Source organism: Diprion similis, chromosome 8 (genome assembly GCF_021155765.1).
Source record: "Diprion similis isolate iyDipSimi1 chromosome 8, iyDipSimi1.1, whole genome shotgun sequence".
In the NCBI taxonomy this organism is placed as follows: domain Eukaryota; kingdom Metazoa; phylum Arthropoda; class Insecta; order Hymenoptera; family Diprionidae; genus Diprion; species Diprion similis.
The window spans coordinates 4,198,671-4,226,644 of NC_060112.1; the positions used below are offsets into that span (position 1 = coordinate 4,198,671).

At 38.9% G+C, this 27,974-nt stretch overlaps 5 protein-coding genes across 12 annotated transcripts in view; 3 read left to right on the forward strand and 2 right to left on the reverse strand.

Annotated features, from left to right (window-relative positions):
- The window catches only part of LOC124410093 (elongation factor-like GTPase 1), an 87,872-nt gene extending 74,375 nt beyond the window's left edge, over positions 1-13,497 (forward strand). The window contains exons 4-5 of the mRNA XM_046888239.1: positions 3,797-3,984; positions 12,448-13,497. Of these exons, the coding sequence (XP_046744195.1) occupies positions 3,797-3,984; positions 12,448-12,636 (377 nt within the window). The 3' untranslated portion in view covers positions 12,637-13,497. The remainder of the gene's footprint in view (positions 1-3,796; positions 3,985-12,447) is intronic.
- Positions 13,498-14,558: 1,061 nt separating this feature from the next.
- LOC124409344 (serum response factor-binding protein 1) lies at positions 14,559-16,335 on the reverse strand. Its single transcript, XM_046886903.1, has 2 exons — positions 16,181-16,335; positions 14,559-15,918 (listed from the first exon to the last, which is right to left on the reverse strand). The coding sequence occupies exons 1-2, from the start codon at positions 16,205-16,207 to the stop codon at positions 14,659-14,661; spliced, it is 1,287 nt and encodes a 428-aa protein (XP_046742859.1). The 5' UTR covers positions 16,208-16,335; the 3' UTR covers positions 14,559-14,658.
- Positions 16,336-16,809: 474 nt separating this feature from the next.
- On the forward strand, positions 16,810-21,876 carry LOC124409985 (ATP-dependent Clp protease ATP-binding subunit clpX-like, mitochondrial). Of its 8 annotated transcripts, none has more exons than XM_046888035.1 (7): positions 16,810-16,922; positions 17,496-17,635; positions 17,852-18,079; positions 18,202-18,350; positions 18,670-18,859; positions 19,402-20,306; positions 20,479-21,876. In XM_046888035.1, the coding sequence occupies exons 2-7, from the start codon at positions 17,566-17,568 to the stop codon at positions 20,731-20,733; spliced, it is 1,797 nt and encodes a 598-aa protein (XP_046743991.1). In that variant the 5' UTR covers positions 16,810-16,922; positions 17,496-17,565; the 3' UTR covers positions 20,734-21,876. The 8 variants fall into 8 exon arrangements, with proteins under 8 accessions (XP_046743991.1, XP_046743994.1, XP_046743995.1 ...); XM_046888038.1 differs by having other exon boundaries at positions 16,814-16,922; positions 17,499-17,635; XM_046888039.1 differs by having other exon boundaries at positions 16,821-16,976; positions 17,511-17,635.
- Positions 21,877-22,623: 747 nt separating this feature from the next.
- LOC124409986 (solute carrier family 25 member 46-like) lies at positions 22,624-25,430 on the reverse strand. The gene is made up of 5 exons (XM_046888041.1): positions 25,046-25,430; positions 24,633-24,915; positions 24,498-24,554; positions 24,120-24,396; positions 22,624-24,036 (listed from the first exon to the last, which is right to left on the reverse strand). The coding sequence occupies exons 1-5, from the start codon at positions 25,209-25,211 to the stop codon at positions 23,626-23,628; spliced, it is 1,194 nt and encodes a 397-aa protein (XP_046743997.1). The 5' UTR covers positions 25,212-25,430; the 3' UTR covers positions 22,624-23,625.
- A 349-nt stretch (positions 25,431-25,779) lies between these two features.
- LOC124409987 (39S ribosomal protein L39, mitochondrial) lies at positions 25,780-27,135 on the forward strand. Its single transcript, XM_046888042.1, has one exon. It carries the CDS (start codon positions 26,094-26,096, stop codon positions 27,078-27,080), a length of 987 nt encoding a protein of 328 aa, XP_046743998.1. The 5' UTR covers positions 25,780-26,093; the 3' UTR covers positions 27,081-27,135.
- Positions 27,136-27,974: the final 839 nt, after the last annotated feature.

A 27,974-nucleotide genomic window follows, 5' to 3' on the forward strand; every position in this document is an offset into this window, starting at 1 on the left:
TGTACATTGAAATATTACGAAATCTTCTATTATTAAGATCTTCCGAAGCGGCGTGCGAAGGGATTTATAAATTCTTGTGAAATTTCTCGAAGTCATACAAAACCCCGTGAAATCTTATCAAGTATTCCCTGGCATTCTTTGAATCCTCTAAAATTCCATGCATGAAACCTTAATTGAAATCTCCGAGCTATTCAGAAAGTTTCACTTGGAAACCCCATAAAGTACAGCTATAACATATGAAGTCCATGCGAAGTCTTTCAAGTCGTGCGGTATAATCAAGTTGACATATATTGAAGTATATCACAAAGTGCCGCGTAAAATTTTTCGAAATCCATTAAGGTCTTTAAAATATATCGAACCTAACCTTCGAATCGTCCGATCAGAGTCCTGTGATTAGAAACTTTGAACAAGTAGATTGGCAGATAGTATTCGACAAAATTCATGCAATCTATATAACCGAATAGAAAATCTGCTAGGTCAAAAATCTTGTGAAAATATTAAAATTGAGAAAGAAAAATGGCTTCCGCTGCTAATCGCCTCATGATCGGAGCACGCTTATTCACCCGTACTTTCCGCATCCTATAATAATTCATAAGCGAACGGCGAACGCGTTTCCAGCTGTAATAACCGCCGGCGGATGATGGCGGGGGCGAACCGCGTGCCGGAGAGAAGGCGGTGAATGGAGTCGAGTCCCCATCAATGAACCAGGGGCTGTCAACCGAGTGCTCACCGCTTTCGATGAGGTACGGACTGACACCTTTTCCCCCTCGGGTCGCCCCTGCCGTTTGATCATGTCGTTAGTGACTTGGTCCTCTTCCTCGCTTTCCGCTCTCGGTGCATAAATACGCTTCGCAATTAAGGAACCGGACTTTGGAAGAACTTCATTCCGAATATGACCGAGCGAATCATCCTTTCGACGATTGAAAGAATGATCGATTACTTTCGGAACGCAGTAGTGGAGGATTCAATGTATTGTGAACAAAAAATTGATACTTTTTTAGTCAAGTACGAAATATGGCAATCATATTTATAATGTCTGAAGAAGTGGTTTTTAGTTCACGTAAATTGGGTTTGATCGAATTGTAACAGTTCAGAATGTTGTTCTAATAATTATTTTTCTTGTTGTTAGATAAAGTTACGCTCATCTGACTCTCAATACGAAAAAGTCTACTTACTCAACATTTCCTTTGTCATGTTTGGGTAGTTTTAAATACATGAAAAAAAATCGAAAGATCGAATTAATATCAAACAAGAATTTGACGGGTTTCCTGAAAATTTTTAAACTGCATTTCTCTCAATCTCTGTGTACATATTATTCAAAATTAAGCAAATTTCCCTTTACGCATGCGTGACCAATCATTGATTTCGTCTTCCCACATGATCAGAATACACTCGCAATTTTCCTCGAAAATTTTACTCCTGCCATGCGTTACAAGTCACATTTACATTTTTCTTTAATATTACTAGATCGTGTTTCATTTAACGTTTTTTTTTCCATCCGAATTACTCTACACCGAGAGAAAATACTGAAAGTTGGCAGATTAATCCTGTGATCGGGAATGTGCGAGCTTTGTCAGTTTTTTACGCAGTTTGGCCACCTCAAGCTTCAGCCGTCAACTGCAGGTGATCGACTTTTTGAGGTTAAGCAGATCTCTAATAGTGGACGTCATGATTCGAGAGGCTTGCCAAACTCTCATTGTCAACCGACCAATGACTACTACAAGTCATCGTAAAAATGTAATTTCAATCCACCTTCCAAGTCAAGTTGGCTCCACTGTCTCGCAGACGGAAACATTGCCGCGATACAATCACACCGACCAATAGAATTCAATTGCCTATCTCGCGCATGCGCAGTCGGTCACTTAATCCTCAATTTTTCAATTAAAAAAAAAAAAAAAATTCCATACAATAAATTGGCACGTTATTGAGTAGGAAAAAAAAAATACAGTTTTTCGCTTTTTAGAGATAAATTTATACGGAAAAAAATTTAGAAATAAAATTAAATTATTCTTCTTCTCCCATCGCCCACATCGGTGCGCCTCTATACATATATACATATACATCTAAAAACTGGTGTCATCTCGCTGCCCGCTTCGGCAACAATCGCCTGCTCTCTCATCGCTGGACCATATCTACGCCGGACGAAGCGTAGTGAAGGGCGAAGAGGGCGGGGGGGGGGGGGGCGTCGACGTGGCCTCCGTATCCTCGGCGGCAGGGGGACGCAGGTGCGCGCAGGTGCCCTAGGGGCGCGACCGGAAACCCGAACGCGCGGTCTGTCTACCTCCGTACTAGCCGCTCGTTCTCTGCAATGCCGTCTGCTGATCTTCAGAGCCCCCCCCCCCCTTCCCCCCCTATTCCTATAACGATATGATGCTCTTTCCGTTGTATTTATACGGTAGGACACATTATAGCTGCCTATACATATCTCGATGTTACGTTACGTTACGTTTCGTTTCGTTCCCCTATTTTTGGGACTCACGGTTATACCGTTTTTGCAGTCTCTAACTTTCGGGGATTGGGTAGAGCTGGAATTCAGGGATCATATACGGGCCGAAAATTTTTGATACCATTAAGGATTCTTTCTAAACAATGATTACGATACTTACAATTAGTTATTATCGGGGAAATTTGAAATAGCCGGCAAAAACAGTGAATTATATGAAATTTCGTGTTTTTTCAAAAATACAGGTAGTTTTTTTTTTTTTTTTGGTGTAAACGTAATTTTTTTCAGACGATATAAAGAAGTTGTTCTAACCAAGAATTTTATAATTTAGTTAATAAAGGGTGATTGGTTATCAAGGAAATTTGGAAAACAGAAATGTACTTCCTGGACCTAATGATTTCTTTCTGATTTGGTTTAGTATTTTGAAAAATATTGTTACATACCTGCTTCAATCGATGAATACGAAAAATTGAAAAGTTGAAAATGATGTAAGAGTGCTAAGTTAAAAAATTAATAGCAAGATTTAATAAATAAATTTTCACTCCGTCTAAAGCGAAAATAAAAAATCTTGTTATCTTGCGATTAAAGAAACAAAACTCACTTTCGAAAAAAATAGGTACGCCGGACAATTTTATTTATAGGCGTAATAAGATGACTTTCCATAATTTAAAAATTACCGTATAGTAAAAAAAAAAAAACTGGTCTGTGTCGCAATTAGAGTATCGTTTCAATCAATTTTGTGAAGAGACCTCGACCGTTTGGACCACTCAGCTATTAGTCTAAATCTCGATAGTCTCTGAGATGGCTTCCATTACTCTCGTACATCGGCAAAAATACCCGAACGGAACTCACTGACAATGAGTTTGCCCTTTGTCTCTTCATCAGACCGTGAAATCTTTATACCAGTTAACGCATATAGAATAACCCGTAAAGAAACGAAATGTTTTCTTCATCGTTCGGGAGATTTGCTTCTTCCGGCCTCCTAACTTTTTCCTCTTTATCTCCTTTGCCTCAGTATATAATTATACCGGAAAATAGTTTCGTGTTCGGTTAATTTACTGTTTTGCAAATTTAATCATTTGTTGAAACACTAAAATATTGCAGAAAGTTCGATTTAGTTGCTGCAGAAAAATTCAACGTTAATCCCAGCATCTTAAGGTGTACAGTAGAAGCTTGTTTACTAGCCATAATAATCGTGGTTGCACAAGCGGTTAATCTTTGAGCCTCTACTGTATCTGAAAGAAATTATTATTTTTAACAATTTTAAATATCTATATAAAATCTGATTAGATTATTCTTTTATCATATTATACAAATTTTCTAATCATATTTTCATTTCTGTGTGTTATTCAGGCAAGCTGTACGCAGTTTTTGGACGAAGGCAGGGACGAGTTGTGGCTGCGGATAGTGTCTCAGGTTTTGGTGGTCAGTTTCGCGTTCTTGCTACGTTGCCCGTACCGGAGAGCTTTCATCTGGCTCGAGAGCTCCGAACACAGACTTCCGGCCTCGCCAGTCCGCAGCTGGTTTTCAGTCATTGGGAGGTATGTAGTTACAAATATAACGAGACAAAATGGAAATGAAAGCAGAAATTTGCCTTATTTCGGTTTGTATATGCAAAAGATATTTTATCTTCATTTTTTACATCGACGAGTCTTTGCAAACATAGTTTTATTCTTTACGAATTCATGATGGAATAATATGTACGTAATATAGCGTTGCATAAAAACTTTCTTTTCTTAATTTGATTTAAAAAAAAAGTGTTAAACACCAAGAAAATATTGTTGAAATCGTTTGAGCGGCGATTCATATTTCAACATTAATTGTTTCGCATTGTTTCGGGTGCTTCAAAATGAAGGGTGAGAAAAATATTAGCATACACTACCGAAGCAGGCAACAGTTTATCAATCGATTCTAAGATCGTCTGCTTTGTTTTTAAGATAAAAAAAAATAGCCTAAAAAGCCAATGAAGTCGCCAAAATGCAAAACTTGCGTGCCTCGCGAATTTGAAGGATTTCTTCCCGAATATCAAGTCAGAGTAAGAATTTGAAATTAATTCAATATAATTTAAAATACACGCCAACTTTTTTCCAGATTCTTTTATCGATTATATTAGTTTTTTTTTAAATAATTTAGAAAGCGGTTTATTAATTTGATTATTAATTTTTTTTTTTTTAATATACGACTTGTTGGAGAGGTGCAAGGTCGAATTAAATCCTACACACGTTTAGGTGCTATTGCTTTCTGCAAAGGAAATTGGAGCCTTGATAAATTTATGTCATCTAAGTACGTATTAGAAATCATGGATCGCGATTGGATGGATAACGATTTACCAGCGGTAAACTTTTGGCGGTGAAATAGTGACATCAAGTGGAAATTTTCAAGGGGATTTGGCTGCTATACAATCCTTACATCCTGTGAATATTCCCAAAATATACTTCTCGATGCACAATGAAAATAAGTTTTTTACTTATAACCAAAAATTCTAGAATGTGACACTATTTATTTTGAACATAATCATTCGTACTATATTTGCATGTGCCTATTGAGATAATTTGATGCTGGTTAAGCAATTACAAAGTTATGTTGTGAATGCCTCGTGGAACTGAAAAGGTGTAGTAACCTAAACAAACAAATCAACGTTGCAATAATTACTATAAATTGTAGTATCATCAACTGTAATCACACTAAATAGTAACTGGTACCATATTTTCTTGTAACTTTAGCAACATTTACACGTTATTCTAACTATACCAATTTTCCTATAAACAATTTATAGGAAATATAAATACCCATTATAATCTATAAGCAACCTAATAACAGAATAGTACATTTCTCTTCAACGATGCAGACTCGATCTACACGCGAAATATTACAGAGCGCATGCAATTCGAAGGCAATTTATAATAATAAGCCTCGGACTGGAAATGGTTCCGGTGAAATTCTGCGGGCCTCAAATGTTTTCGGAAAACCCTGCGGGGGTCGTGGCTGAGGCATGACAGGGTTTGAATGAGCCCTGGAACTCGGTAGGTGCCATGCCTACTGACCGAAAATGGATCTTTCTCGAGTCGACTTCTCCCAGAGCTGAAATGTAGGTAAATGAAATCAGGGCCCGGTCCTCTCGAGCCAAATCGAAGTGTAAGTTTCAGGCCCCCGCGGGCCCATTGTCCCGGTAACAATGGAGACAATCAACCTGTGACGGGTCAACAATACCGCAAGCCTCTTCCAGCCTCGTTCAATGGGGCCCTGAATGGCCTGTGTCTATTCGACTGTACTTGGCCGGAGGGGCCCAACTTACACGTCCGGGGCCCGGTCGACACTTCGCCACAGGCTAATCGCACCCGGCAATCTTTCTGTGCCGAGATCTTCTGCCTCTTTCTTCCGAGTCGGGGAATAATGCTACAGAAGCGAAGGGACCCAGAGAGAAGTGAGAAATCGCAAAGGAGACGCCTCCGGGTGACCATAAGGCCCTGATAACTCCACCGAGAACACGGAGAATCGATCGCCACTGCAGGACTACAGGTATTCCAACCGGAATGGATATTGGGGAAGGCGCTGAAGTGCAGGGTACAGTAGGTACATTATATACCTTATACCTGCCGACCGGGACCTCCCACTTAATTCTCATTTGTAGGTACCCAAAAATTAATCGTCTGTTATTCTACGAACGCCCATGTGCGAGGTAAATACCCATGTATAACCTCCTCCCTATGTATTTATACCCACCTCGGATCTTATACGGAGAGACTAGGAGAGATTAGACCGAACGACAGCCTTACCTATTAATTTCCCAAGAAGAAGATCTTCGCTCGGTTCTATATGCGTGTGCCTGTTTACCCTTGATGATTGTGTTATCTGATATTCTTCTTCTTCTTCTTTTTACTTTTAAATGGTTAACGAATTCTGTCTGGATTCCATGTACCATACCGGATAAACTGAATAATTTGACATTCTTATTCCGAATAATGAGCATTCCTATGAATGAGAAAGATGGAAAGAAACCAAGAAACGGGGATTCAGGTGGTATGGAAATTCTGGAATGATGAGATCATCGTAAAATCTGACGATACTTTAACTTTGTGTCGAAATTCAGAACTTAGTGAAAAAAAAAAAGAATCTTTCTCAGTGCGAGATAAGTCTTGAAGTCCACAAAGTGTAACTGAGACAGCTCATATTTGTCGTAATCGTTCACGTTTCCACTAGGCTGCATTCCAGATGCCTTCGACGTTTTCAAGTCAGATACATCAAAGTTTACTCTTACAATTGAACGCGAACTCCAAGCTTTATCATAGTTCTGGCAAAAAGTACTTATATTGAAAATTGAACGTTGCGCGTTGTCAAGTAGGATAGCGGAATCGCCTGTACCACAATATCGTCACACAGCTATAATGTTGAAGAATCTTAAAGAAGACCGCGATACTGGGATATACAGACATAAAGATGGATGAGAATCGTTGAGAATTAAGCAGAATCGCGGTAGTTAGCAGTGCGGAGGGCTTCTTGTAAACAACAATGGATTAATGAATGAAGCCAAGCGGAGACGGAAATAAGAAAACCTGTGTAGAGGCACCAAAGCGAGAAGAAGAGCCTCGAGCCTCGGCACGGACACGACGCGACGCACGACCATCAGCAACGTCCATTCGTGTTTTGTCTACGGGTTTCCTGTAGCTCTTCCACGGCTTTTTTACTCCCTCCCTTCTTCCTCTCCCTGTCCCCCTCTTTTCTTATACTTCTCTCTTTCCTCTTAATGCGTTTACCGCTTTCTGTATATAGCCTATAGCGTTATTGCGAATGTCGTCCTCTTATTTCGTACTTCATCTCAATTGTTTATTATTTTCAAATCAATCAATTATATTATTTAGCTTCCCTACGCTGTTTCATTTCATCTGTGAAAAATAATTCTCAATATCTTATTATATACGGACTTATTATCTTACAAGTGTCGGAAAGTTTCGAAATAATCGAACGAGACTTTCACCGCAATTCAGTCGACATCTTGGTCCTAAAATTCGTGCGTGATATTAAAATCAGGCATCAAACCTGAAGTCGATTATACAATTCTAATTTCATTTTATTTAGAACTTTTTATTTTCCCATTCGTTACTTACCGTTATTTCATTTTTATTGAGAGACGCCATCTAGTAGCGGATAATGTTGAATCTTAACTCAATCATATTAGATTTATTTATAAGGACCATTTTTGATCACTTCTATTTATTCTATATTACTTCAACGGAACGAAATAAAAGCTCAACTGCTTGCAAAATGTATTCTATAAAAACTATCAGTTACAACTTCTTCACGGGTGAAATTTATTATCCCCGTTCATACACGTTGGATATTATAATAACATTCCCACAGGCCGAATCTTCATCAAATAATCTTAAACAAACTGACATTTTTTTGTTCCAAAATAAATTGACAATAATAACCTAAAGCTCAAAAATTCACAAGCCGCGTCAAATAGAATTGGATACCCAAGAAATTTTTCAAAATGAATTCTGCAACATTCGATGTTGAATAGACTGTAGTATACGCTGCAAATGGGTGGAGTGAAAATTATCAAAGAAAATAAAAAAATAAGAAAATTACGACCGACTTGTTCGATCTCGACTGAAAAGCACTGTATTTATATATGTACATATCTGCAGACGTGTTTTATACGGAACGTGCGCTTCCTAGATCGATCTTCTGTAATTCTTTACATCTTTCATCACGCGCCACTGTGCCCAGCATCCGTATCGAACACCCATCCCGCAGTATTAGTCACAGAGGACAGGTTAAGCTTGTATTCTACAACAGCTATACCTATCACACAACTATTTTCGTCGTCTTCCACGGTCATTTTCTGTTCTACATTTTATAGTGGATCAAATTAATGCGACAATTAAATAGCCTATCAAATTCCACGAAGTTTTTCGTGTCTAAATATTCACTTAATTCATCCAAAACGGTCAAATGATTGAAGTGCTACCTTTCGACGCCATGTTAGAACCTGATAATTTGGTTAAATATTGGACGACCAGTGAAAGCTAGGAAATTTAGCAAAATAAACGAATATATTTATAAATAAAATATGAGATGGTTGAGGATAGAAGAAGAAAATGAAGAATAAATAATAAGAAGGAATTTCGTGTAAAAAGTAACTACCGAACGAATAAGTAATTGACGATGGATGAAATCGGGAAGTTTGGTCTGCATGAGAAACTCTTAAACGTCTACCTCTTTTATATATAGATGTACATATACAATGGAGGATAGTTCTTCTATGGATTGGCCTTAATGGCCACATGGTTGCAGAATAAGTATATAGGTATAATGGTATAAAAATTAAAAGAAAACAACATTACGTCTGTATAGGTCTGTGCTGTGCACCAGTATAGATATATGGTACAGGCGAGAAAAAGACCATGCCTATATACCTATTATATTCCTAGTATAGAAGAACGATGCTGCTATGACGACCGGAAGATTACCACGCGATCCATGGAAAAACCAACGACCGCTTTGATTTTATAAACCCCCGTTCCAGCCAGATTCTCCCGAGACCCTTTTCTATTGTCTGATTTTCTACAAGCGCGTGGCTTTCCCGTTCTCCTTCTCCTCGGCCTGCACGTTATCCTCTTTGCCCAATTAACCATAAATTAACAGTCTCATTGTCTCCGCATGCCATTCTCCTTATAATTAAACTTTATGTGAAGTTATATAACCTCATTGTAGTAACTGGATCCACAGAGACGGATCAACATTTTGATCTGGATGAAATATTGATGACTATGACGAACAAATGAGGTTAGCTTTTAAGTTGGAAATGCAATCACACAAGTGTTTCAAAGTATTTACGTACAATCGTGCAAGTAGATTTTACTCTAAATCCGGAATTTTTAACACTAGAGTGATATTTTCCAACTCTGTCGTACTAGAAAGAACAATAAAATTCAGAAACATCGTTAAATTTGGGAATGAAAACGCTTACAGGAAATTAACATGGCCGCCGTTGATACCCTTGCAATTTTATTACAGCTGTATAAACATTTCCCTCGCTCAATAGTTTCTAACAAAATTTTTTTTCCGAATTAAATGGCGGCAAGGATAGTTTACTTATCGTTTCACTTATTAACGAGCGTACAGAAACGTGTCGGTATGCCGTACAGGTGGCGAAAGGTAAACAATGGATATTGTGAGCATAGTAGTATAGCTGATCTTGAATAATGCTGTTGAATCGTTCATCCGCTTCGCCTGTTAACCCCGAATACCTGTAATCACATGTGTGTATACGTGTACCACCTCGCATACCTGCGTCCCGCCCGAATTCCGTAAAGAAAAAAGTATACCCGTAAGAAGGAGGGCGAGACATGGAAGATACAGAAGTAAATAGATAGATCTATGTATATAAGAAGATAGCTGGAAAGAGGTCCAGCTATCGAAACGTGTATCTTATATCATTTAACAGAGGCATTTAGAATACAGATCTAGTGTAGCGGTAGAGGGGCGTGGATGCAATACAAAGAGGTTATGTTCGGACGCAGGATATATAAGAACGACGAAGAAAAGCTATCGAGGGCGACGAAGGGGGCGAACTTATAGCGTTGAACCCAGTATACGCAACAGGTTACGACGGTGTTAAGATGCCTCCTCAACCGAACAAGGAGGGTATGAGAGATATCTCGGCGAGAAGATCCCTCCGAAGCCACAATAACAACGACGCGACCAACGAGCACCTCGCTAAGAAGCACGAAAACAAATCTGGCTGAAACAAAAACCGCTTGGCTACCATCTGCTCCCGCGTTATATGCATTAGGTATATATTTATATATATATTTATATATATATATATATGCGTGTATATATGTATGTATGTATATATATATATATTGTCCGATTGTAAAAATATTGTCGGAAGTTTGATCAAGACCGAGACCTGGGCTCGGGTCAATATCACATCGTCCCTGCAGGGTCCGTCCTACTCGACGGAGCCCGTGCAGGCCAGGTGTCCACATCTTATAAATTTCAATACGACCGAGCGCAGAGAAAAGGTTAAGAATAAGAAGAAGAACGCGAAAAAGATGAAGAAGAAGAAGAAGATGACGGAGAAGAAAAAAATTTCTTGGGGTAAATGCGGCGGGGTAGAGAGAGACAGAAGTGAAGAGGAAAAAAAAAAAGCAGACAACCTGGAGGAAGGATTGGGAGCGGATAGAGGAAGATGTGTGTTCGTATATATACATGTACGCATATGTGTACGGCTTATACGGGGGCAACAAGGTGCAGGAAGGTGAGAGAAGAGGAAAGAAAAGAAGAGAAGAGGAGCTCGATGAGGCGCCGGATTTTCGGCGGGAGGGGAGACACACAACGGAACACAAACGAAGAATTAACCGTCGGGATTGGTCGAGGATCCTATACCTATATCTTTATTGTATATGTATATACATACACTACGCGTTTTATATATACATATATATATATATATATATATATACGTGACGGAGGAAAGTTTGGGCTGTAAACGGCCGGAGGGTGGCTGAGGTTCCGGAGGCGGCGGCGGCGGCGGAGGGGTGAGAAGTGGAAGGCCCGGGTGGGGGACTCACTAATTCAGAGTGCTACCGACTTACGCAAGAGCTTACCGCGCGCGGGAAAGTTTTGTCCAGACTCCTCCTCTGTAGATACGAATGTATGCGAGAGGCGGATGGAAAGGATTCTGGTAGCTCTGGCCATGTGTATAATTATATATATGTATGTATATCTATAATGCCCACGTATAAACCTCGTGTATTTTGTGGGCAAGGAATGTAATATACAGATGTAATAAAATGTCCATTTCACCATCACTGAAGAAAATTTTATTTTGTTATTGTATGGGTTACATAATATTGTTGGTATAGGAAATTGTAGTTGAAATAAGCTATTACCGTTACGATAACTTTTCATTATTCTTATCATTGTAAGAAAATTTGGTACGATTAGTTACTATTTAGTCTTGTTATCATTCTTAATATTATGTTTATTGCTTGTCGTTTGGTTGACTATATTTTTTTCAGTTGAACACATTATTGTTGCAGAAACATCAAATTATCGCTAAAGTTGTAAAGAATATGTACTACTAGGCACTACATCGAAAAAAAATTGTTATCACATGTCACAAAAATACTTCATAGATCCTTTTCATATCATCATTTGGTACAGTATAATAACGTTTGAAAACGTTTAATTGGCTCATCATAAAACAAGTGTGCGAAATATTTTCATCTCGAAATCCTTCCACATATTTGTTTTTTACCGTAATTATATTAACGAAACTTGCGTAATCACAGATAACAGATTTTCAATCTCATTATTCTTCATCACATTCTTCAATATTCCAATAAATGTAACTAAATTTCATACTTTTTTACAACTTATAGGTATTTATACGAGTAATCTACGATCTGTGCGCACGATTTTGTTGTCTGTTATCTGATCTGAAAAGAAACTTTCTTTAGAATTATTCTATCTCTTCGAACAATTGCAACAACATTTTTTCAAATGCGTGTGGGGTAACGTGGGGCATGACCAGCCCCTCTAATTATTTTTAGTGGCTTTTGAACACCGTATACAAGTCGTTTTAATCTATCTCGAACAAATTCATCATTATATTACCAAAATTTAAAAAAATAAAATTCCGAATAAATCGTTGATTGTCTATTAATATGTATAACTTAAAAACCTTATATTCCAGAGTAAATAGCTTTTGTCTAAAATATGATTTTTAAAAAATGGTAACCGAACGAGTGTGCAAAGTAATTCTTTGTGTACATATCATCTGTATTTATCCCTGAAGTTTATCGAGACCGCCGCGTTCGATGGCTCGAATTTCCGGCTATTATCCTCCCGAGACAAATGTTTGTCGTTCCTGATTGTTTGTTTTTTGTGAGCGAGAAGTGATCGAGCAAACATCCAGATATCTAGTTACCCCGTTTTAGGATAATGGGGCGTAGGCAGGTAGAGGATAACCGGGCAAGTTCTTGTCGCAGGTGATCGAGCAAGATCCGTACTGGGTGCCGTCGACGGAAGAGGAGTACCTCCACTTTGGCGAGAAACCAGACAGCGGTAACCGAGCCAAGCGGTACATGGACCTCGTCCGACGTAGGAAAGGACTTCCGGTCGACTCCCAGCTAGTTACACACGGCGAGAAGCAGCGGACTCTTTCGAAGAATAAATAATATACCCTTTCTTGAACGTACCGTTCTTCTCCAGGATTTCCTACTCCCTTATTTATGTATATATATATATATATGTGTGTGTGTTATATACAGAAATACACAAGCTGCTCACTTCTCGACGGTGGCGTCGACCGATGGCTTCTTCACTTTGTATAAAACACACTGATCCCAGCTCCCATCAATATGTATACAAACCATTTTCCATTATTCAGATCCTTTTATGGATCTTCAGCGCGTAATAGGCACACCCGAAATCTCAGCTACGGTCGTAAAAGCTTCGCTCGACTCCTGATCGTTCCGTTCGGTTCCGCCCCCGGCAAGAATTATTCATTGCTTTCAAAATTCGTTAAATTTATGTTGCACATGTATACCAAACCCTGTGATTTATCATTTAGGTAAACTCGTATAGGCTGCTAGGTATAACTGCAGCAGACCTTATAGAAGATGGCAGGATTTAATTTTCATGGAGTAAATTTTTCGGTGAATTTTTATTTCTTTTTCTTTTATTTAATGGCCCTCGGTTTGGTAACCATACAGCCACTATTTATTCCTTATATTTTGTTACGTTTTCGTTCCCTGCTTTTCTTCTGCGGACCATTGCCGTTCTTTTATTTTGTTTCGTTTTTGGTTTTGTTTTGCAATTTATTTTTCATTGATTTTATAGCGTCAATATGTTTATGTTATGTATGCAGTGATATACACGTGTATATTATTCACTTATGTACATAATCATGATAACTATTACGCGTATCTGACGCAGGGTATTGCTAAAGTATACAAATTTAATTCGTGAACACACACAAAACGGAAATTGACAAAAATTTTTATGAGGTTTATATGGAAATATGTTATTAATCATAGTCGGTACTATAATGTTATATGATAACATGTCGTATTTTCGCAAAAATTTTTACAATAAATCATAATGTTGAATCGTTTTTAATTTTTTTTTTATGTTTCCAGTCTATCCGTGTAATCAACACATTTTGCAATCTGTACGTATATGGATTTTAAAGTGAATACAGGAGTTTATTAGATCCTAAACCTGTAATAATACATATTACTTTCAAATCAATCAAATAACGTGTCGTTGGAATTATCGAGAAATACAGTGTAGGGCAGGTAAAATACTCGTATTCGAAGACTCAGTATGCGAATTAAGAGGATAATTTTTTTCAATCTATCTTACACACATCATACAGCTAGCGAATTACGTAAATTTATTCATCGAAGACTAGACGTGACTTTCACAACTTTATCGCTATGGAACGTCAATCAGCTGCAAAGGTCTGCTAAAGTTACGCGAAAAAAATATTTGTAAAATATCAAAACGCTGACACAATACCAATATGGCCGACACTCTGACAGGCTTGCAATTCCATTTGAACTTTGCTCATTTCAAGCGCTCGACAGTGTCGTGTATTATTTCTCACCAAGTAAAATAATACAGTGAGAATAGTTTAGTCATCATTTTAACCTGGTTGAGAGACCCGAAACCTGACAATTTAGCGACGTAAATTCACTCGTACGTGCATTATGCTTCAGTCCTAATTTTTTATCCCAGCTCAACCTCAAGGTATCGTATCTATTAAAACAATTAAACGGTCATTTTTTGATATGAGCAGAGTTGACTAGTGATTGGTTTCAGTGTTACAGCTAATTTCATTGTCATGCTAGCCAAGTTAGTCTACACCGCGGATTTATCTTAGCAATTAACTCCTCTAGAAAAATTCGCATATGAAATTACAAACGCTACTGAGATTTCGCTCGCTACATCATCCAAATGTACGCTGAAAAATTTCCTACTCTCAAAATCTGAAAGCCATACAAGTTTCGGGGACTTCGTAGCTGTCAAGATATTCATGGACGGCATTAGGTAATGTTATTTTCGGGTATAGTAGGGTACGAGTAAAAAATGCGAGTACATGTGCCTGTGTGATAAATTGTATTTTACTGCTTCTGTACAAGATCCAAGGCCAATTCATACGGCGGAAATAAATACTAATTTTGGTTCCGGGCGCATCAAGCATCATCGAAGACGATTTTCTTCCCTTGGAAACCGAGCTTTAATATCTCCTGCTGCTTTTTCTTTGCCGCCCAAGACGGATGCATATTTTCGGCGGTCGCCTTATTTTCGCCGCCGTGAAAACCGACTTTTGTCCTTTTTCTCGCATCGCTGTTATCCTGTCGATTTTCGTGTCCCTTGAACCCGCTACTTCTATCCGGTTTTCTCTTCTCACTTCCGCCAATCTTGTCGAAGAATCTACCGTTTCTAGCTGCGTTCGACTCTCTCGTGTTTCCGCCGAAATTATTCCACTTACGACCTCCGGAAAAGCTCGCGTTTTCATCTTCATTCTCATCCTCCATTACCTTCGACTTGGGGACCACAACGCTCAGGTATTCATCCTCCCCGTTTTCGGTCATAAAAAATGAATCCACCTCTTTCTCAAGGACAATTTTATCCGCCGTTGACTCCGGCTCCCCATCTTCAATGACGGGAGAAAATTCTTCAGCGTCATTGCCTTCTAAAAATTCGGTAAAACTTTTTACCGTTGCTTCTCTACTGGTTACAGATATTCCTCGCAATTTATCCTCCTTGGACGATTTTACTTTTCGGTCATTTTTCTTTGGTTTAACTGGTCTCGATTGTTTCTCATCTTTTTTTACAACTTTTTCCACAAAATCAGAATCCGCAGTTTCGTTTTGTGCCTGCTGGACCTCGTTACCTTCAGTCTTTTCTGGTAAAGGATCAACCGTTTCCAATCCCGTTTGCACAAACTCCGCTTCATCGTCCGCACTGTCATTTGAATTGTGACTTTCCGTGTCACTTTGCGCCAAAATTGGCACAGCGATCCCGTCAGCTTGCCTGTCAGCTTGTTTCTGAGCCGTTTTACCTGCCTTTCGTTGCATCTTATACAGCTTTCGTTTTCCTGGTCCCAAGTGATCCTCATAATTTGGAAACTTCTCTTTGAATTTTATCACTCTGTCAGCGATAATTTTGTTATTCGCTAATCTGACCATTATGCAAATTTCTGGCCCAGATTTTTGGTCTGACAGTATCTCCCCCATGCTTCGACTATTCGTTATGGCAAATTTAGTCACCTCATCCTCAGCTAATTTTTTAAGCGCAGCAACTTCATTGCACAGTTTGTCAGCCTTCCGTTTATACTTCTCCAGCTGTTTATCGTCTCCTTTCTTCGAACGCAACATTCCTGCTTGTCTGATCAATTTCCGTACGATATGCAGACGGGCTCGACGCACGCAGTGCCTCATCAGCACGATCTATAAAATTAGAATTGAATAGTCAACCTAACCTCACCTAAGCACGAGGAAAGTTTTTTAACAAATGAATGGCATCGATTATAATTGATGCAACTGTAAAAAACTGCATTGACAATCTGGGTTTAAACGGATTTTCTGTATTCCCAAAAGCAAGTTTTACACTTTTTGAATGATTTCTATAGTTTGCTGGCGAATGTTAACCTAAAAGCTTCTAACAGGATGAATTAGAAATTCAATGTATGCTGACATAAACATAACTTACCTCGTTATTTATTTCAATTTTCGACATTACAAAGATAAAGGTTAGCAAATGGAATCTCGATGAAATTTGAGCATAAACATAGAATCTGACACTTGACCACGTGTTTATTAAACATCCGATGCGAAGATCCCTGAATCGAATCTCGATCTGCAATTGTCTCGTTTCTATTTAACATTTGGTACGAGAATCGATCGGCAAAGTATTACCAACTCAAAATATAGTAATACTGGAACGCTCACTACGAAAGTGGTGTTCTGGCGAGAGAGAGCTCGGAGTGAAGTGCTATCTCTTTCTACTAGCAAAGCGAAGACGTTGCTGTGGTATCCCGTCGATAACAAAGATTCACCGTCTCTTTCTGAAACCATGAAATATAAAATGGCAAACATCATTGTCGGTATGTCAGTCAGCCGTATTGCCAATCAGATCGCGTATTGGTTTGCTCTAATCGTTGGTGTCGGTAAGTTGAAACTCAATTTTTGTAACATACGATTTTCTTGAATGAAATTCAGTTATTTGGAATTCCAATTGGGTTGGAATCAGCTATCCGATGACAATCTAGATGCGTTTGATGCTTCGTGATTTGGCGGGAGTTGAGTATGTTGTGGTTGAACCATAGAGGTGATAACAAGTCAGTCGGTATCCCAGTTTTTCCGAAAGATGTCGCGGTAGTTTCTCTATGTGTCACGTAGTTGGAGGCCTTTTGAGATTTCCACATCTTGCATTGCATGTTACGATCCGCAAGGTGAATTGTATTTCTATTTACTCCGTACTGAAAGTGACTCGTTGTTGACAGTTAGTAAGTTCTAGTGAACAAATTTTAACCAATAATTGACGCGTCAATAATATTTTGCCACCTGGCTACACGCTGACCTTGACTCATTTTTTTCCGTCACTGCAAAATTGCGATTGTTTTTCTTATTTCGCTACTTGTCTGCGGTGCATTTATACGTATGTTTCCCTCTGTCAGTGGCAGTACCTTGGGTTATAAATTCACATTTTTGCTTCACTCTTATCTTATGCCAAATGTTGCAACACTCGCGTCAGAAACTCTGCCAACCTATCGTCGTGTTTTTGTTTTCTTTCGTATTTCTTCCTTTTTTTTCTTTCATTGAACTTCCGTTATCAGTCATAATCTTTGCTTGATCAAACCTCCCGAAATAAAAATTAATAACACAAATTAAAATACAGATGAAAGAATGCAAATAAGAGTCAAACATGCAATTCATCCTTGAACTCGCGTTCATCAATTACTAACTCGCATCGTCCGTCTTCAAAATTTATCAAATCTTGAAATTCTAAGAAATCGATTTTACAGCGGCTGAAATCTTAGCAAGAATCCATCTCCCTGTTAAAACGCCTCCCTCCAAGAAGAGGTTACCACCAGGATGAGCTGCGTTCGATGTTGTTTGGTCAGTGCTGGTCGCTTAGCTTCTTCCAACCACATGACCAATCATCGTAAGTTATCGCTTCCTAAATCTAATTATCCTAAAACATCTATTGTACTGTTTCCTTTGATATCCTTTTGGTAATGACACATCATTGCTTGCCGTTTGACATTTGTCAATCTGGTAAGCAAGAGCAGTGACTAACATCCAATAAAGTGTTCACCATGTCTCAAAGTTCCTGAGTACCATAAATACATCGTTGATTCTTAGTTGATACTTTCCACAGTACACAAAATTGTTAGAGTCGTCACTATCAGGTCGATAGTCACGACTAGTCCTCTTGCCAAATCACCAAGTGATAGTCCACCGCCGCCGAGTAAAGATACTGAAAGTAGCAATCCTCCCTCGGGAACATCGGCAAACAACGGGACTAGCGGAACTGGCGGAGGAAAAAAGAATACTCTCACCTGCCCAAAGTGCGGAGATCCTTGTACTCATGTTGAAACATTTGTCTGTAAGTACGGACATTTATTTGTGTATTACCTGCTTATTCAAGGCTTGGCAGAGCAGCTGCACAGCGTAATATTTTTAAAAGGAATGACGTGTTATGAGTAATGAGGTAATTGCTCCTTTCAGCATCAACGAGGTTTGTAAAATGTGAAAAGTGTCATCATTTCTTTGTTGTTCTGTCTGAAATTGACTCCAAAAGAACTCTGAAAGAGGCATTGAGGCCTGAAGAGCCAAAGCAAGGATTTTATAGGAAACCACCACCACCACCCAAGAAGGTTTGCATTTGTTTGATATCTTTGGATGTTTTATTTAATTCGATTATCAACCAGTGTTTATATGCAGCTATTTATAAATCTCGTTTGTTTCGGAATGTTTATGTTGTTATTGAGATGTCATTATAGTAGCTCTACGTACAGTCTAGGAATAACTTATTGAATCTTAGCCAAGTGGCAAGCTACCTTGATGTATAAACTTATAATAATGCTTTATAGGGATGACGACACAAAATTTGCTAGTTGGTCGAGTAGATTTAAATCTTAATTATACTCTTTATCAAACATTCATGAACTGTTATAGGCGTTTTATTTATTCTAGATATTCGAGTACTTGAACAAGCATGTCATTGGTCAAGAATATGCAAAAAAGGTTCTCAGTGTTGCTGTGTACAACCACTATAAACGGATACATAACAATCTGCCGATGCAGAATGCAACCCCAGTCAGTACTACCCAGGCAGCGACGCAAGAATCCAATCACCCGTTTACACATAGAGGTCTCAAACCACGTAATTATTAATTGCAAAGTAACCCTTTAAGTAGGTGTATCTTAGTGTTAGTTTTGTGTTTTTTCCTTTCCGAAAATAGTAAAAACTTTCCAATAAATCGTCTGTGCATACGTCAAGATTCACGTTTCAATCTAACAGTGGTATTCTTTCATCTAATTTGAGGTGGAATTTTGATTCCAAGTTGAATGCCTTAGGCATTATGGAATGAAATCGCTTCTTTGAGCAAATAAGAATATTCAAATACACTGAGGTGTAAGTTATAAGTCAACGTGAAGTCCCCGGGTTCATATTATTAAAAGATGATGGTTCAGCATTGATCAAGTAATTTTTCTAAGGTTCATTTAATTTTTTCACAAAATGGTCAATCAAGTCACCTCGATACTTGCTATTCTAAAATTGCTGAGCATTTGCAACAGAGTGCATATTGTGAAACCACCAAACAGCTCTTCTCACTGATCTGAGAGAAATGTTCTGCCACTGGCGCTGACTGCATAAGAGAAATGAACATGAACTTTATGAAGTTGCATATTTTTGTTTTGCAGACCTTCTTCATATATCGAGTATAGGAAACTCACTTGGGGTAGGATTCCAGCACGTTGCTCCAGGTGCCGATCAGCAAAAATCATCCGGCAGCCAGTCGAATACTGGGTCGGACATCCTAGACAGCAAACAGCATCAATTGAAATTGGAGAAAAGTAATATACTCCTGCTGGGACCAACTGGTTCAGGAAAGACCCTGTTAGCCCAGACAATTGCTCAATGCCTTGACGTTCCCTTCGCCATCTGTGACTGCACCACGCTAACCCAAGCCGGTTACGTTGGAGAAGACATAGAAAGCGTTATTGCAAAGCTTCTTCAGGATGCAAACTATGTTGTCGATCGAGCACAAATGGGCATTGTTTTCCTCGACGAAGTCGACAAGATCGGAGCTGTTCCTGGTATTCATCAACTCAGAGATGTCGGAGGGGAAGGTGTGCAGCAGGGCATGCTGAAGATGTTGGAGGGAACGATTGTCAATGTTCCGGAGAAAAACAGCTCTAGAAAACTGAGAGGAGATACTCTTCAGGTGGATACGACAAATATATTATTTGTCGCATCGGGGGCGTACAACGGACTTGACAGGCTCGTATCGCGTCGGAAAAACGAAAAATACTTGGGCTTTGGTGCTACACCGTCGTCCGAAAGTCCAGGACGCAGAGCAGCGAGTCTTGCCGACGTTGCAAATATGTCTCCTTCGACCGAAGATGACAATAAAGAGAAAGACGTTCTGCTCAGACAAGTTGAAGCTAGAGATCTTATCGACTTTGGTATGATACCAGAGTTTGTTGGACGCTTTCCAGTTCTTGTTCCTTTCCATACCCTCAACAGAGATATGCTTGTAAGAATCCTCACCGAACCAAAGAACGCGATGGTACCTCAGTACCAAATGCTTTTCTCTATGGACAAGGTAAACGCATAAATATACTTGACAATAACTTTGCTAATATTATTACCTATTTAATATTAAGTCAATCGATATAACATTGCATAATGAATAGATCATTACCGCAACGAGAAGAAATTAGTACGTTAAATGGACTTAATCACGTATTACGGTATGTAATGTTGTAATTTATCAGGTGGATCTCACTTTTTCGCCTGATGCACTGGCTTCTATCGCGGACCTTGCTATGGAAAGGAAAACGGGGGCTCGAGGTTTGAGGGCGATAATGGAATCCTTGTTGTTGGAACCAATGTTTGAAGTTCCGGGAAGCGACGTACTGTCTGTCCACGTTACGGATGCCTGTGTTCGCGGTGATGATAAACCGCAATACATGCGTCGTGGTGAAACTAATGAAGATGAACTACCACAAGCACAGCACGTTCAGAATTAACCCAAGAGTAAAACACAGTTTACCTAGGATTCTCACGTACGAGTTTCTGTAATACGGATACAAACACGATCAGAAAATATTGCACGTGAATTTTTCATTAGTGCGTACGTATGTTTTATCCATGTAAGGATACTGGTGCGGGAATCTAAATATAAACCGTGAATAATTTATAATTTTTGTTTATATTAAATTCGTTTAGATTGAGAATCGCGGCGGGTAGATTGATGAATTGTCAAAAGTACAATACTTTTTTCTTTTGTTTCGAGAAAGGTATCAGAATTTTAATCTAATAGGTAAACAAATTAAAAAATTTTAGTTAATTAAATTTATGCAGGAATGCGTATGACATTAACGGAAATAAAGCGATACTATTGTTAAACGTATTTTTTTTTCATCTACACAGTCAATATCATCTACATAGTATATAATATACAGGGTGTCCCAGGACTATCGCCCCGTAGACTACCAATGTATTCCTCGTACAAATCTACGAGTGAAACCTTTTTAAAACTCATACGAAATTCTTCAGTCTCGAATTACAGTCGTTTCAAATTGGCCAATCTAGTAGCATCTGACGGCTCAAAACATAACGAGAACAGGGCTAGCCGATCGTCATGCACTCGACAGCTGCCCTAAGCCATCAGATGCAATCTGATTCGGCAATTTCGAACGGTTGTAATTCGCAAACGACAAATTTCCTATCGAGAGTGAAAAATGTTTCAAGCGCAGATTTTTCAAGAAAGATATTAGTAGCTTATGGGACGACAGTCCTGGGCCACCTCGTATTATAACTGTCGACCACCGTGAGCACATTCAAAATTCGCTATGATGTAAGCGTACGCACTGTATTCTCGTGACGGAGGTTCTCGGAGATGGAGGACGGTAGAAATAATTAAAAGCTTTGAAACTTAGTACGAGTACAAACTCCGTTTATTTACGAAGTAAAGTTCTCATTTCGGTTTTTACGTGTTTTTTTTTTTTTTGACAACCAAATACTGCGTATCAGGTGCGATTGATTTTCATACTACATATTCGCCTATGTGATCAAATCAAAAAAGAACTAATACCAGAATTGTAATGCACGTATAAAGTTCAGTGTTTTTAACAGATTATTAAAATATAAGTTACTTATGGTAAAAAAAAGAATTTTCTCTACACAGTTACAAAACTGTGGATCGCAAACATCTGTGTACCTTTACGGATAGAAATTCAATTTCAATCTACGAGTTCAACTACTGTCATAATGACCGTTCATAGAGATGTGATGATAAAGATTTTTTGTAATATATTGTACATAGTGATAGCTTATCCTTAGTTCAAACGAAAAAGAGAGAGGAACGGAAAAAAAGAAAGAAAAGAGTAGTGATAAAAACTCTGTGTACAGTTTAGTGGCATTCAAATTTATTGGCTACACATTGACTCAAATTAATCAAACGGTTCTTCTTTATATACAGAGGGTCACGCATTGTTCGTGTAAATAAATGAAATATATTCGTCTAGGATACATTGAGAAGCTGCACCACATGTCCCTCATTGAAAGCCATAGGATTCAGGGATTCAGAATCAATGACTATTGAGGTAATACTTAAAAATTGAAGTTGGGGTAAAAGCTCATCAAAGAACAAAACCTTGTTCTACGTTGAAGCTGTTGGCAAAGAAGAATCGCGTGGCTTAATCTAAATATTCAACCCTCGCAATTTATTTCGCTTATGATGATAAATGATAAATGTTACATAAGAATTTATGTAGATTTCGAATTCTCTTAGTCGAACAAGTAACATGGTCAGGACCATATGGCACTCAGAATGAACATGTTGGAAGAGATAGCATATTACATTAAAGCCAATTTATATTGTACAAGGGTATATTTATAATAAACCAAGAATTAAATAAGTATTTATCATCAACGTTTTATTTTATGTGATAGATTTTTAATTATGCTATAATTATTCCGCATATGCACTTTCTACTTTGTAATCACGACGACTAAATGTTGCTCTACGCGTAATCACGACCTAGCTACGATAAAATTCTATACACGTTATTTCGAAATATTTACAAAACCGTTGTAAAATATTCAAGTCCCTACAACCAGCAATCTATCGATTTATGGACGATTTAATTATTAACAGAATATTTCCGCGGTTTCAATATATTACTAGCCTAAACACTTTCCTATTTCAAAGAATCTACATAATCTATTAACCTTGGCCAAGAGTATTTTAATAGATATGTAAGAGACAAAGTTGCCAGAATAATTTACTTGTGTGTCCACTACAAACTTTAAAATACAGCCTACGATTTACTGAATAGACACGATTTGAGTCACTTCGATGTCTGGAGTTGTAGTTCTAGCGCAAGCGTTCAACTAATTTTTACAGAAAACTGCGATAGAATGATTTCTTCCCGGCTGGTTATCCAGTGATAAAAAAAATGAACCTCTGATTAAATTTCAAAATAAATCACGTTTCATACATTCGATGAAAAATTCATAGTTATTTATCAAATCGATCATTGTATACAATTATATGTCGTAGGGTTTTTAATAAATAGGATTTTTGAATAATTGATAACCACGCGCCACACTCACATGTCAATGTATATCTACATGCACATAATATGTTTACGTCATTATCACTTGACTCGAAGGAACTAACTTATTTGTTAGTACGTGGTATACGGTATACTCGTTGGTAATCGTTGATAATTAATTCAACCGACAACTTATGAACGATTACAAACGTAATATGATCCTTGCTAACAATTTTAGTCGTTGCAAAGTAAAATAAAATAAATAAATAACAACGGGAGAAAAATTCTTACTAGTAAAATGTTTCATACAAAGTTATATTACTATAAACTTGTTCAAAATCTCAAAGAAAAATATCCGGCTCACATATCGTTGTAGTAATTGAGTGGTGGTGGTTTTATGGGTTTTACTTTTGGCCTCATTACCCCAGTCAATTCGGTGAGTATCCATTTAGTTGCTCGTATAACTAATACATGAGCTGCGAATTGCAGGATCAGTGCACCGAACCCTTTGTACAATCCGAAAGGACCCTCTGTAGATATAATCGTTCGATAACAGTCAATGGCTCCACTATATCCTGTCAGCAACGGTGTAACGCTTCGTCCCGTATCAAGGTTATCTATTATAGTTCTTGTGCCCTGCAAGTGTAATCGGTGAATCACCGTCTCCAGAGGGTAAAAAATTATGTCAGCTGCACACATAGATACGAGTATAGAGTGAAGTTCTATGTCTTGAACCACTGATTCAGAGACCAAATCTCTGCTGTAAGCACCCTGAAAATGAATTTTGAATATTTTTAATTTATTAGAATTTTCGTTGAACCTGTTTTAGTAAAAGAAATGTACAAAATGCAAACCCTCAGTTGTTGACTATGCTTGTGTCTAACGTGCATTATTCGGCTGGTGACTCCTCTCACAATTAGAGTGAAAAGGTACTTCGTCACTCCATAGGCAATCGTTGGTGGTAAAAGAGCATAAATTGGAATCAATCTTCCTTTATTTCCTACTTCAAGTAGCCTGATAGCTCCGTCTCTGAATACATCCAAGATTCCTGGACGTTCGGAAGCAATTTCTGATTGAACTGTTTCTACTAATGACGCAGAGTAGAACGGTGTTACTATCCCAATCGACACACTACAAGAGTCATCAATCAATGAAACGAAGAAGATACAATGACACTGGTGACTTTCATCACAGAATCACACAACAAAAACAATATCTAATTATGTAATTACCACTTGAGGAGTAAATGCTGTCCAAAAGACCTCAAAGAACTATTGCAAGTAATCTCCCTGTAATATGAAAAGTATAACGCTACAATTTAGAAAGATTCAACATCAAATAAAGGAACTTGTTTACAGTAAACTCACTTGGGCCAGGGTGTGATTTTAGACACGAGGTCTTCGACAGCGAGAGTCAAACCCCTAACAAGAAGTGCGGAGCCAATTCCTTTCCAGAGAGTGTTCAAGCCCTGGGTTTGATGGAGCCGTATGATGACAGGCACCAAAGTTATCGGAACTAAATGGTACTTGATAGCGCTAGGGTTCACTTGGCACTGTCTTCGAAGTACAATGAAGGGGTGTATCAGTAGATTCTCTGTAATCAGGCTTGCAAGACCGCAGCCCAATCCGACGTATCTTTTTACGGTCAGATCTGAAATGACATTTATGTGAACGAAACGATTTTTACACTCGACTCAAAGACTGAAGAGTGCAAGCGAGCGATATCGTGCGACATTACCACTCGCGAAAAAAGTGCGATGTGAGCGAAAGAGGTGTCTCACCGTCTTCTGGGGGCGGACTGTCTTCTGCGAGGGGGTGAACCACGGGGACGTCTAGGGGACGTATAACCTCCCGCCCGTGATATTTGCTCGGGAACGCAGCACCGACCTCCCACGGCTCGATCTGACGAGTTCCGTAATGTCTTTCGTACCCCTCGAGTCCCGCCATTCTGTCCACCAGCTATCACCCTCAGCCACCGAAATCGACAGCTATCTCCGAAATACGATACAACCCTTCTTCTGCCCCGGTGACGAGCATTCGAAGTTTTACCTTTCTGTCTCACACTACATACATACAAATGGTGAGCTCATCTCTCGCTTTCTCTTGCGCTTGTGTTGCGTTTGCCAATCGTAGAACCTCTCTCGATCAGCTGTAATCGTCAGTTTTGCCACCTGCTTAAATTAACATCACGAAAGAAGAACTACCCCCCTTATCGAGGGTGTATTCCTCGCGACATTACCAATTGTTGGTAACTGCAGATATTACAGTTTTTGACAAGAGAATTAAAAATGAAGTTGAATTTTTTTTTAATGCAGTACAGTTTGTCTCTTTGATTTAAGCGGTTGGCGAGAGTTCAAACTAATGTAGAATGGTCTGTTAAACATTGTTGGAGCATTGTATTTCGTGATATGAAGCTTTACATTTTAGGTGGCACTTGGCAGCACTGCTTCAGGCTCGACAAATCATGCGCGTGAGAGCGTAAAGTTGTGTCAGTGCGCTCTATCCGTGATTGTTGACTGAAGAATGCCGTGATGCAAGTTGCATGTGCGCACGAAGAATAGTGATACGAATTATTGAAACGAATTAACAAACGAAAAGCTTGCAGTGAAGAGAAAGAACTGTGGTATTGAAAAAAAACAAGTGTCTGAGAGCCAAGCATCAGACAGCGTCGTTCGTCCAGAGGATTCCAGACCGTGTCGTTAATGTGCGGTTTCATTGATAAAAAACGGTAGCTTTATAATCGAAGCACCGGTGGCCAGCGGTAAAAGCTGATAGCAATTGTCTGGCTCGTGCTAACCTCAAAATCGAAAATCTACTACAAGCCACAAGATGATAAATTGGACCAGTTTACGACTGCAGGTACCGATAATGAGACGGTGCCTGAGCACGCTGACCAAATCGGAGGCGAAGAAAAAGCGAAACGAGTTATTCGACAGCGAGGCGAAGCGTCAGAGGGCCGCGGTGGGTCGCGTCGAGAAAATAGAGGTTAAGTACTCTGGACCGTCAGACGACATCACGCTCATAATGAACAAGGATTTATCCACACCCTTCGATTGCGCTAGGCACATTTCGGAGGGCATGACGAAGGTCGCCGCCCTCGCCGAAGTCAACGGGACCCCCTGGGACATGCACAGGCCAATCAACTCCGAGTGCGAGTTGAAGTTCATTACGATGTCGTCACCGGAAACGCATGTTGTGAACAAAGCCTTCTGGCGGTCCTGTTCACTGATGATGGGTGCCGTAGCTGAAACTGCATTCAAGGACAGTATCAGCGTCCACCTTCATAGTTTCCCGATACCAAACATCAGGTCGGGTAGTTTTGTGCACGACATTTCCCTCGGCTTCGAAGACTGGAAGCCAACAGTCGCAGAGCTGCAGTCCTTGTCCGCTCTGTATATAAAACTTAGTCAGAAGAAATTACCATTTGAGCGTCTGGTCGTCGGGGAAAGTATAGCGCTCGAAATGTTCCAGGATAATCCCTACAAGAGTGAACAGATACCAAATATTGCAAGGCACAGTGAGGACAGCATCACTCTCTATCGCATTGGCGATCACATTGACATTAGCAAAGGACCTATGATCGGCAACACTGGGATCGTGGGTAGGTGCACCGTCGCTTCTGTCCACAAAATGTCCACCGACGAGTACGGAACCTTGTACAGATTCCAGGGAATCGCACTTCCCGCTGGAATTCTTCTGAATCATTTTGCATATGGAATTTTGGAGGAACGTGCCAGAAAGTTGAACAATTCCGTTTGGGTTCCTACCAAAATTATCGAAGATTCGGAGGAACAAATTGCTGCTGCTGTTAATTAGTTCCATAGATGTCATGTAATTTAAAGAATGTAAATAAAGAAAGAACCGATTTCTCGAAATGTTGTTTCTGGTATGAAGGTTCCGCTATCAATTCTTTCAGAATCAAACTCATTGAATTTGCCCATTCTCCTACTTAAATTAGATTACCCATTTACTCCAGTTTGTATATAACAATCATTCTATGTTTTATCATCAATACTAATATGCTTGTACCTCAACGATGTGGTTACAGAATGATAAATTTGCAACAAAACAGAAGATAAAAACGGAAAGGAAATTCTGAGATTTTCTAATATACAGAAGTAAAGAGAAACCAATTTCAGAGATGAATATAGAAAATTCTGGTTAAAGTTCAATAATGCATGAGTAATACGAAACAATATATGTGTGAGATGTATATAAGTGATCTGTTTTATGTAATCTATTTTCATGTCAAATGAATTGCTAGCAGCCTTAACGGAGTACATATATGTATAGAAATAATGAATCCAAAATGAAATTCATTAGCGTAACAAGGATCTCATGGTAGAATAGTTTAGCTATAGTTTCTTAAATTATGGATGACCAGTTGCAGGATCAAGAAACATTCTCTAGGGTCCATTCAGTTGAGGTATTGATTGAAAATCATTGAAAATCACTGGAATTCAAGCTACATTTCAACACTGAAAATTATGTGGAAATCAGTAAGATGTCAAAAAGCTTTGAACGTTTAGGAATCACTGGGAGATTAGTCGCGTTCAACCTATCTTTGATAATCGGAAATCACATGGGAATCGCTAGTGATTTCGCAGTGCGTGGCCCTTTTGAACATCATTGTAGAATCTGACCACAGAATTTTTTGTGCAACTTTATAGTGCATCGAAAGTAGTTTTATATTTTCGCTTTAGTAAGATT